The 12,282-nt window shown below is 36.1% G+C and overlaps 2 protein-coding genes across 2 annotated transcripts; one reads left to right on the top strand and one right to left on the bottom strand.

Annotated features, from left to right (window-relative positions):
• The first annotated feature begins 4,242 nt into the window (after window positions 1-4,242).
• LOC144451798 (sialate:O-sulfotransferase 1-like) lies at window positions 4,243-5,622 on the top strand. The gene is made up of 2 exons (XM_078142701.1): window positions 4,243-4,471; window positions 5,264-5,622. Exons 1-2 carry the CDS (start codon window positions 4,243-4,245, stop codon window positions 5,620-5,622), a joined length of 588 nt encoding a protein of 195 aa, XP_077998827.1.
• A 3,662-nt stretch (window positions 5,623-9,284) lies between these two features.
• Window positions 9,285-12,109, bottom strand: LOC144451341 (cdc42 homolog). Its single transcript, XM_078142154.1, has 3 exons — window positions 11,969-12,109; window positions 11,343-11,401; window positions 9,285-9,907 (listed from the first exon to the last, which is right to left on the bottom strand). The coding sequence occupies exons 1-3, from the start codon at window positions 12,096-12,098 to the stop codon at window positions 9,494-9,496; spliced, it is 603 nt and encodes a 200-aa protein (XP_077998280.1). The 5' UTR covers window positions 12,099-12,109; the 3' UTR covers window positions 9,285-9,493.
• Between the last annotated feature and the right edge of the window lie 173 nt (window positions 12,110-12,282).

Raw genomic sequence — 12,282 nt, 5'->3', positions numbered from 1 at the left:
TGGTTTTACGACTTGCTATTGTGAAAATAGAGCCATTGATATCAGATAATTCAGCAAACAGACAAAATTAATGATCTGTCAGCACCACGTGTGGCAAAGTAGGCTGGAAGTAATATTCTTCCTTTAGTGTCATTTAGAAGAACAATTCAAATTGTACAATACAGAGCAAAATTGATACCACTTCTGTACTTACAAATACATATACAAACACATGTATTATATTTATTAGGTGTGTGCTCTGACATTTTAATAGTGGTTAATGCTTGTTATGAAATTCCAACTATCAAATGTGAATATGTATCCATTTTATTTCATTATTTAATACCTATTTTCTTTTACGAGCACAATCATATAATTGTGTATTTATTTTTCCTTGCAATGTCACGGTTTTTAAAAAAAAATCTATTTGTGTCACAAGCATATAATTGTGTATTTATTTTTCCTTTCAATATCACGGTTTTTTTTAAAAAAAAGATATCTATTTGTGTCTGTTTTTACAAATTATTTGTCTACTAATATATTGATGAATTGTTACTACACCTATAGCTCATAGTGATCGTTGGATTTTCAAAATTGACACACAATGAGAGAACCCAAAGGCCTCACAATGGATAAGTGGGGCTTAGAGGAGTTATTTTCGCGAGCGGTGAGGTGTATCCTGCTACATTTTCAGTTATTTGCAAGGTCAACAATTACAATAGCGACTGTTCTCAAAGTGTTAAAGTAGGAGAAGAGGGCTATATACATCAAAATAAATGACATAGCTTTCATCTTGCACGAGGAGATTATAGTGTATTAGGAATACTCATTTGCATTATCCTATCGCAAGTAGAAGTACCAGCTTTACCTTGTTAGTTCTGGTTTCACCTATATATAACAAGAAAACTCTTACTCAATTCGATTGAGATGAAAGCTGGTGCCCATAGCTTGCAATTGTTTGCTACTGACTTCGAAACTGTACAAAACGAGAGGGGGAGACTAGAGAGAACGAGACAGACAGACAGACAGACAGACAGAGGAAGACAGGCATACACAAATCTGTCATCCCACTCATCACTGAATATATGATTTAGAAAGTATTGTGAAATGTTTTAATTTACTCAGTAAACGACCGCTCCTGAGGTTTAATTCGGGTCAAGTCATGTGCAAAATATTTCAGGTCCTCCTTTCAGACCATAATTTCCAACCCCACACCCTTTGAACCCTCGACTCTTTCATACCCCTTCCCCCATTTCTCTCCCCCCCCCGCCGTAAATTCTGACTCCAGCCTTTTTATCATATCCTCTAATGGAGACATGCAATGAATTGTATAATCCCCAGGGAGTTGAGGATGCTAAAGGCCGTTACGTCATGATCCATGTGAGGGGCATAAAAATGTAAGCGCCTGGATTATGCGCACTATGTAAATTTACATTATTGTATCGGATATACGAGGGTTTTGTCGTCAAACACATGCTACTTAATCTTCTATACATAAAACTACCTTTCAATCTTTGTCATCATCATTTTTTGTATCGATGTCATTGATGTAAAAATGATCCGCAAATGGCAGCTTCTTTATATTTCAAGTCTGCTTGTGACATTTGGTTTTTTAGTGATCAGATATTCCCCCTTCAAAAAAACGTGTCGTGCAGCCTGACAAGAGCACACTGGAAGAAGGACACATCCACGCGTAAGTAAAATTGGTTTGGATACAAAGTTTACGTCATTGTTTTCCTTCAAAAACTGTCTCAACCAGTCAATACTCTGAGAATGGAATTTGAACCAGTTTGTAATATATCTAGTACATATTTTCTTATACATTTCATATTCTAGCTGTCTGTTTTCACCCATTGACATTTTCTAAAAAAAGAATGTTAAACCTCGTCATTCAATGAATGAACGGACTAATGTCCTCGTATTCTTGTTGTATGATATATACAAAGAATGCATGTCAAATACAACCAATGAATTCGAAATTCTCAGCTTCTAAATTGAAATTATAATTGAAATTTATTCCCCACAAGAAATAAACATACAGAAAAGAAATAAATGATAACATCCAAAAGGAAAACGATTTCAAGTTGTGGGTGAGAGACTAGAAAATAGTTTTCGGAAAACTAATCGAGTCTAGCCACTCAATTTCAAAAGCATCAAATCGCATATCACAAAAAAATGTGGTGACTGTACTTGCTCAAATTAACACTGATTACACAGTTAGAAAACAACAAACAACAAGTGTCTCAATAGAGAGGTTTGGATAAACTTTAGAACGCCTAGCCTACGCTAACCAGAGTATCATCGTGCAGGCGTATACATCGTACTGACGCGTACAGAGTTTTGTATAGCTAAGCGGTCAGAACTCAAACTTGAAAGACCGTGGCATGTGCACGTGCACGTTGATAACTTCTGACCAAAAGGCCAACCACGTGACTTTGTTTTCCAAACATGTCGGTACTTTAGACGTTTTCTTTCAAGTATTTAAAGGAAAACAAACAAATAATTTACAGTTTCGTTTTCGAATTTAACATGAAATATTACATTTAAGATAAGAAAATGACAAAACTGAACACGTATTTACAGCTAGTTACACGTAGACCGCCCTTTTGACGTAGCATCGTCTGATACGAATCACGTGACTTTGACACTACGCATATAGAACACACGTAAATACAAACATCTAAACCACTCTAATTAGATTGAATATACTGATCAAAGTGGCCATTGATGTTAATATTAATATGATTCAAATAAACAAAATCCTTGACTAGGTTTTAAACATGCAAATAGGTATCTTGTATTTACACAGTTTTTTGAAATTTATTGTATATTTTTGTGCTGGAAATTACAAGGCAACGATTTTCTTTCCAATGTTTATGTAGACGAATACACACATTAAACACAGCACACTTTCTATGAAATCTATAAAGATTTGGTCTGTGTGACGTGGCTATGTTTCACGCCCCACACTGTACAATAGCGTTATCTATATACATGAATACATGTTTTGTGTAGTGCATAAGGAAAAGGTGACACAGTCCGAATCAACAAATGCAATCCAAAGTTTCGATTCAAAATTCTTTATCAAGGATATCATGGCACGACATATAGTAGGTCACGACCTAACTATATAGCTGACTATGTATCTGTGAATGTTTTCTTGCACAGAAGCATTTCACCCACCACGGTAGCACTAGACATTTACCTTACCTAATCCCAACCATGATTATTTTCGCACTTGGGTGGGGATGGGGGTAGTAATCATGAAGCGAGAGCCTTCAGTGACAAGAGGGTCCGGATAACCGTGACTAGTACTTGATGAGAAATAGCCGTGTAAGTAAAGTGACCACAGTGAGCATGCTGTGGAAATAGTAGGATAACTTCGCAAGAAGTAAAAATTACCAGGAACTGTTTTCTCCCCTCCCTCTTCCCTTGTCACTCTTTCTCTCCCACCTCTATCATTTCTCAATTATTGATCCATCCATCTTGTCCTCTGAAAGGTCATATCATTCCTCATAAATAATAAATAAGTCCTGGAATGATTGTTTTCAACTCACAGTAGATTGCACAATAAGATTTCCCAACTGGACAGTAGATACCCGGCCCCTGGTAGCTCTAACAAGTTTTCCTGGATCTGGAAACACCTGGACAAGATACCTCCTGGAGATTGCTTCAGGATTTTACACTGGAGCTATTGGTGGTGATAAAAAGCTCTATAGTGGAGGTGGGTAAAATCTGTTTCTAATTCGGAACACATTCAGTGTAATATAACTTAATTGTTTTTGTTCAAAACACTAATTAATATGATAGTAATAGTACTGCTCTATGCCAGGTTAATTGATAAACAAGACACTATTAGGTAGGGGCTTGCTAACTTATTATGTCTAAGGCGAAGCCGAGGATTAATGTTTGCCACCAACGTTTCCTTTAATTCCATTAACAGTGAAATATCACTCAAGGAAATAAAATGCATTTTCAGAAATTTTAGGTTCTGTAGTCATGTCATGATTTCACTTCATTTTACTTTCGCTCAGTTTCTAAAATCTCCATAGAAGGGCTCAACTGCATCATAGATAATCTCCATAGAATTGATTATCTACACTAAACACAATCTCTTTAAAAGAGATCATTTAGACCATATATCAATAGAAGGGATCATCACGATGATATATAATCTCCAAAACAGTGATCACTTTGATAATAAATAATATGTTATCTATCATACAGAGCTTGTTAATAATATGGAATTAGTCTTGTTTGAACATGTTTTGTACAGCTGACTTCTTTCGGCAAACAACAGGTTTTCTTGGCCAGCTTGAAGATTTCAAGAAAGGCAATACTCTCATCGTGAAATTACATGGTTGCAATGAAAAGTTTTCATCTGCGATTTTGCTTATTCGAAATCCGTACGACCTTCTGATAACAGAGTACAGTAGAAGGCATACATCAAACCATACAGGGTATTTTCCACGACAGAATATGACAGGTGAAGGTTAGTATCTCTGTCTTTCATCAACTGTGATTTGTGGAACTCTAATTAGATAAAAACCTCGGTGACCGTTAGTACATGGCGTGATAATTAATATATATTAACTCCCAATGGTTAACTTTGATACTGAGGAAATACAATTGACAGAAGAGCCTTGGTACTTCGAGTCGAAGGCAAGGAAAGGTATACAAACATAATTAGGGTGTGAATATTGTATAGTTCAATGAAGACGTGTACAGGTATTTGGGTATAATGAGGAGATTAATGCCATAAGGACCTAACACTGGTGATTTTTCAATTCGAACTTTTTTATTTTGTTTGTTTGTTTGTTTGTTTGTTTGTTTGTTTGTTTGTTTGTTTGTTTGTTTGTATGTATGTATGTATGTATGTATGTATGTATGTATGTATGTATGTGTGTGTGTGTTTGTTTGTTTGTTTGTTTGATTGTTTGTGATTTCTGATCTCAGAAAATGTCACCCTTATTCTTGAAGATTAGTAGATAAAAGGGTGAATTAAAGTTAGCTGAGAGTCAAAATGGACTATTGATAAAACTTTGCTCACATTCTGCTGTATAGTATGTATTGAATTGTTCTCAAATTAAATCTTTATTCTATTATACAATCTGACAATAATCTGACATTATATCATGACACTTGCAATACCTTTGTATCTAGTCGTACAAATAAATAGTAAAATCAGAAAGTGATAATCTGTGACTGTTTTGAAAAAAAATACGGTAACTTCACCCTATAATTTAAATGTTTGATTAGTTATATCATTTCTTTTTCAATTCAGATTGGGAAGATTTTGTGAACATGACCACTTCAAAATGGGAAAGCAGTGTCACGTGTTGGCTGAATAATACAACACCTGTATTAGTGGTTCACTATGAAGATCTGATGAATGACATGATGTCCGGTATTGACCGCATGCTGTCATTTCTTAACCTTAAATTCACGGTAGACAGACGTCGATGCATTGCGCAGAACAACGAAGGAAATTTCCACCGAAAACCACCCCAGGATAGTGAAGAGCGAATGTTTGACCCATACACACCCGTTTTACGTGCATTGATAGATGAGCACATCAGAAACATCAATCTCATGCTAACAGAACATGGCCATAGATCCATACAACCTGCGTTCAAGGTCTAACCTTAACATGAGTTTACCTTCAATTGTGACATGAACAGCTCATTAAAAATGTATTTCCGTTAATATATAGATTTGAACAAGGTAAACAAGCAACTTTTTTCGGTGTTGGTTATTTTTCTTCATATTACTTACAGCAATGATGTAAAACATAACAATTAACACAAAAATGTCTTCTATAAAGAAATGCAATGATTTCTGATTTTAAAATCAGGAAAGAATATTCAGTGATAAACAAACGCTCTGCAATCAATAAACTTTCAAATATACAAGCCAGCAGAAAGATCACACACACTATGTGACATTCAAATACGAACAAAAGTCCTTTAAATTTCGTCAGAGATGATCTAGAGTAAGGGGAATTAACTCTCGCATTAGTTTTAATGATCATGCAGTGAGTCTGTTATTGAACGGCGGCTACATTAGTAGAAACAATAACGAATTTCCTCATAACCCTATAACTGTTATACATAGAGAGTCAATTCAGGTTGTCTACCCAGGAGCATCAATTGTTTTTTCAAATCCCTTAAACTTGATATATAAACAAATATCAAAATCAAGCAATTGTATGTATATTGCAGACTATTTTTGCTTTCAATGTTCACATTACTCTTTGCTAAGTAGGGTTCATATTTGTAGCAAAATCCACAATTCCTTTTCTCTTATTTGTGTTGCATAAGGCTAGGCGCAACGAGGACTACGGAGAAAAAAGAGTACAGTATTCACATGATATCCCTACATAAAACCTGATTGGTCGAGTGTATATCAAATAAGTGCAATCGCAATCAGGTCACTTGATCAGTGCGACAGCATATGGTCTTTGTATATGATAAGTTATAATTTTACACACACGACGATATCCTTTTAAGTTAATTATCGCAAAACGACATCATCGTTTACTTTCATCCAATCGGATAGAAGATATGAAATTATGGCATCATTGTTTAGTAACTAATTTAAATACTTAAGTAAGAGTTTGAACAATAAAGAACAGAGGAAGGATTTCGATGAGAAAAGGATAAATCTCAGTAATCATCGAGTGTTTGTCCTGAGGAAGGCAACATTCACATTGCCGAAACGTAGATATGAACAAAAGTAACTTGGTTGTGTATCAAAGAACATTACAATACTATTGACGTTGTAACCTTATGAACCTGTTTACTGGGGATACCATCTCGTTGGAGAGGTAACCGGCGAGCTTTAAATATATGCCTGTTGACCTAATAAGCGTATGTACTTACATGCAGTCGTGTATACAGATCAACTGTATGGGTTTGACATGCAGAGCTCGAGGTATTCAATTCTATCATCAACGTTAACGTGTCACAGTGATCGATGATAATCTATGTATGTAACTCTAGAGCATGAAACCTCAGCTCAATGGTGCACCCGTCCTCGACTCATGCTCATGCCATTATGTTGTAATACTACTATTGCTTGTGTTGGTCACGTATAATTATAAAGTGTTTTCGTATACATGTCATTGAAGCGTATTCGAAGCACATTCATCATTGTTGAGTGCAGTAATAATCTGGTGGGTCAATATAATTATGTGATCACACAATGGTGATCATATTAGAAGGTTTGCAATACGCCTTTGAACCAACAATATAAGGCTTAAAGCCGTACTAGGTAATTATAACTCCATGAACTCGACCTTTCTTTAACTCTATATTGTACACCCTGAGGTGTATTCAATCATCTAGATAAACGTGTTGAAGCTGTAGAAGTAACAGGGACGTCAGGGTAAAAAAAATATTCAATTTGCATGTTGTGGTTCCTACCCAAAACTCATTGCTTTCATCCACTGTGACAATGACAACCCTGGGTTTATGCACAAAACGTAATAATCCACGAGAAACACCACTAAAGAATACAAATGATTACCATAACTGTCACCACGCCTCGATATTGCATATTTAGTGACCTCCAGTATATATAGTTAAATATACCATTACACATTACATTACATTACATTACATTACATTACATTACATTCTACCATTACATATCGTTTTCTCTACCATATATAGTTATATATAGTAGTAGTAGAGTATGGCAAACCAAATTAGCATGGCGTATATAATTCAAAAGCAAACTTTCACCTTATTACTCTACTTTCAGATCTAATTTTATACTCAAAAGGTATTGTGGCTCTTGATGTTTTAGCGAATGTAGTATTGTTTTTTTCATTAAAAATATACCATGGACCAGTTAGAGCCTGTTCACGTTTAACCTTGCACTTGATCAGACCGTGTTCAGGCTTACTATACAGTATACGATATCTCAAAAAGTAGCGATTTTCCAAACATATGAATATCAATGAGATAATTCCAAAGTAACGAGCTAGGAGCGATTCTAGTCAAACATTTGATTGTAGTTCTACCATTACATATTGTTTTCTCTAAAATACATTTTCGCCAACCAGAGCTGTAAATCAATATTTTACCCCATTATTATCTGTCTTGATATGAAATGGTTGGTGTGATCAGAAAAGAAATCGTAAACTATTGGAAGATGCCATTCGGTGCTTTCAAGGAAGCCAACTTTAAATCACAATTTTGCCTACTTATCGGTCACTCTATATTTCTCGACCCTTTGTGATCAACGCTCACATGGCCACAAAATTAAAATTGCTGTAAGTGATGAATCACAAAAAAAATTATGTAAGCTCATTTTGACACTAATTTTAAACTAACTTTGATAAAGATAACGTCATTAATGTAAATAGCAGATAAAAGAATATGTTTGCAGCACTACAGAATTGATCATGTAAACTTGGTTATTTTCCGCTCAATCTGACTACAATGGTGCGAAACAGTACTGTACACAGATGACAAATTGAATGCATAAGTTATAGTTCTTCCGGATTGGTCCAGAAATAGCGAAAATGACCCAGTTCTCTCTACCTGTCCTGCATAACACTTTCTGGGTCTAAATTAATAATTAGTATAGTAAATAGTAATTATATGGTAACTAAACTACTAATGCAATCTTACGAGATGGACCGTTTTGCACTCTCCACTGTACATATTATATATCGTGACACTACACGTCCTATGCGTCACGCGCATACCACATAGCGACAGCAGTGTGGAGCGCCCGCAACGACGGGTCCTTCGGTCACTAATCTCAAGATCAGGGACGTGATTTGGACAATAATAATAACTATTTATCGATCACAATCATGATTGGTAAGCACAGTAATCATGCCCCGAACCATGATTGACGTGATTACAAGATGGCGGAGAACGCCATATGAGATGGAATCGCGCGCGCGCGTAGCTGACGGCATGTTGGAAATTACAGAAAACATGACGTACACACTTTGTGTTCTGTCAGATTTGTAATTTGTTATCATTGTAATCATTTTGACGATGTAAAATCATTTAATTTATGGGAAATGTGTGAGACTTTAAATGATCGTGATTGAGCGTTTTGTTTACAACCTCGTTTCCCGAAATGACGTCAGATTAATCACAATCATGATTGGGCAAATCGAACGTACGTGTCCCAGATCTGACTGGCATGCACTCACAACCACTCATCACTCTGGTTATCATTTTACATAAATTATGAGAACACAGTTGTGCTTGAAATAGTTATTTTTATTTATAATAGATAGTGAAAAAATCTCGTCCACTGGCAAGTGTACGTCGTTTAATACTGATAGAATCATTGAATTTCAACTCCATATTTATAGAATTGAAAATTGTCAAACATTTACATTTCTGTCATTTTACATGTAAAGCTGCTTACTGTAGCAATGGTTGTCTCGCTAACTAATATTGGGGTGTTTTCTTTGTCCATAGCATGTATTCATGATAAATAGTTTCTTTCAATGATATCGATGTCTGATTGTCTCTTTTTAACTTCAACTCGTTTTCGGTGAAAGACAGCTCAATTTTAACCATCGGCCAGAGCTTTTTGTTTTCTTTTTGGGACTCAACATCGCCAGAATAGCTTCGTCGAAAACATTTTTCAGTCCTTCTTGTGTGAGGGCAGAACACTCTACATAAATTTCAGCACCAAGTTCCTTCGCAGCTTTCGTACCTTGTTGAAATGTGATTGGTTTATTATGACGTGATCGTTCTGTGACGTTTTGCTGTCGTCTGAGATCAACTTGCAAGCCAACCAATAAGAATGGCGTATTTGGACTGTTGTGTCTGAGCTCTGGTACCCACTTTTCTCGGACGTTCTCGAAAGAGGCTGGACTCGTCACGGAAAAACACAGTAGAAAGACATCAGTCATCGGGTAGGATAAAATCCGCAGCCGGTCATATTCTTCCTGTGTATACGAAGAAAGAAAATGAACGACTAAAGAGTACATTGGAACACTTTGTAGCTACATAAGTCGTCGGCATATACTTTATACTTACAATAGAAGCCAGATAATTTCAAATATATCTTTGCATGACGCGTTGACGAAGAAAACATATCTTACTAAAATATCATCTACCTGTCAACATTGTTAGATTTGTTTTGTCTGTTGCTCACTATGTGATTGAAAACGGGAGAGTTCTGCTTAAACCTAAATTTGTCGAGCCAGATGATAAAATTTAGTAACTTCGGTAAGATTTTTGCTTCAACTGTAATAATATTAGATAGACAGTAAAAAGTAATTTGAAGGTAGTTGTGGACGAATTCGAAGTAATTATATAGTTTATACAAGGTGTAAGAATTGTGAAAATGGTGTAGAAAGTAATATAGTAACTATAATTTCTGGGATGTGTTCTTTTGATTTTTCTATTAAATTTTAATCCACACACAGAAAGTAATAACTATGAATGTATAGTGGGGCCGGGATTTAAAATGTTTTCCTGGCAGTATCCTTAAAGACTCCTATGTGTTGGTGCCTATGTATCGGCCGTTCTCATAACACCCCACTCGAGCTCCCCGTCCCTCACTCCGAGTAGAGAGGGCGCGTTAAGTACTGATTGTATAAAGACTCTGCTCCCAGACACCAAATCAAACCAATTTTACTCGAAACAATATACAATTTTAGACTTGTAGGTAGTAATGTTGGACGACCACTTTGCATTATGAGAGGGATTTGGGACACGGTTAGATTTATTTTAAACACATTTTTTGATGAACTTCCCAAATACACACCCGGGTCCCCCGAATTTAGACCAATGCCCGAAACTTCATTACCCTTTGAAAGGGTAGTACATTCATTGACATTAATGCTACGGTAAACCCCCCTCCCCCCTCCCCCCCCCGCCACATTTGGTAGTTTTGTCGAATTGATATGCTGAAGTTCATAAATATCTTATTGTATGAACTTATAGGTCTTCTGAATTCTAGCTATTTACTACCACATTTCGCTATATACGACAGTAGTAGCGTGTGTTGTGTGTGTAAGAAAGATTGACTGATCACGTGTATGGTCCGTAATTATGCTGGTGAATCATTTCACACTAATCGTTCGATACAACAAATTTCTATAAATAATCAAAGCAGTACCAAGGGTCATAGGTCACAGCCCATTCTACAATCTGTAATTGTCAGATTCACACACACACGAGCCCCCCCCCCCCCCCCACACACACACACACACACACACACGCCATGAGAACTAGCTAACGACTTGTAAGGGATAAAGGGATTGTTTCCGAGTAGAAATTCACATGATGTATAAAAGGACCCCCCCCCCCGCCCCCATCCCAAGTTTACTTAGGTAGTGGTGTGATACCATGACCATCAAAGTCTTATGAGCTTACCTGTCCTGCTGTATCAAATAATCCCAGCATATAGTGATCGTCTCCAACGTTTATAGAAACTGTAACGAATCATAGCATTTGAAATATTTAAGTTAGATTCAAGATACGAGTGGTATTAGAGTTCGGTAAAATAATTATGTTTCGAATTTTCGAGCGATTCGATCAACTCAAAATTTTAGCTAAAACACAATTTTTACCTTCGAATATTTGTGAAGATGAATTGGTTTGTTAATTTGGCATTGTGTCTCTCAAGAAAAATTATGTTTGGTTTGCGAGAATGGATTTGTAGCCTAGTCGATGTAGTCTGGTGTTAAAGATAATGTGTTTTTTTCTAATTGTTTTGGTGTGATCAAGTTGTACTACAAGCCGCAGCAAACCAAATTTAAACTTTGAATGTGCATGCACAAATAAACCGGTCAAACACAAGTTGAAGAAGCTAAATAAACACTCACTATTACAAAACATTTCATGAAAGAAAGACTGTGCAGTGAATTGAAACTAAAAAATAACAACTAACAAAACAACTAACAAACGAGAAAAACAAACAAAAATGACTAAGAAACTCATATCCTATGTATCACGGACGAAATTCGAAAAAGAATTGAGTATGTGATGTTTGAGCCTACCTGCGTAGTTATCGAAGACAGTTGGGACATGGTCAACTGGAAACCTGTTAGTCGCATAGCTCATCAACATGCAAGTCTTTCCGACGGCACCGTCGCCGACCGCTACACACTTCAAGATATTCATTCTCATGCTCTCCTCGATCCAGTTAGTGAAACTTTAATATGGTTTTTAAAAAATCTTAGCAAATGCCCCTGTATAAATATCTTTTCTGAGGCCTCACTCTATATAGTAATGACATCATGTTTTAATATTAGCCAATCCCAGTAGAGATGTTGAAAGTTGTTGGGTAATTGACCAATCAGGAATCAGTGCT

This window comes from Glandiceps talaboti, chromosome 21, assembly GCF_964340395.1.
Source record: "Glandiceps talaboti chromosome 21, keGlaTala1.1, whole genome shotgun sequence".
NCBI lineage: Eukaryota > Metazoa > Hemichordata > Enteropneusta > Spengelidae > Glandiceps > Glandiceps talaboti.
Note: the sequence above shows the minus strand (reverse complement) of the source record. Positions and strands in the feature narration are given on the sequence as shown.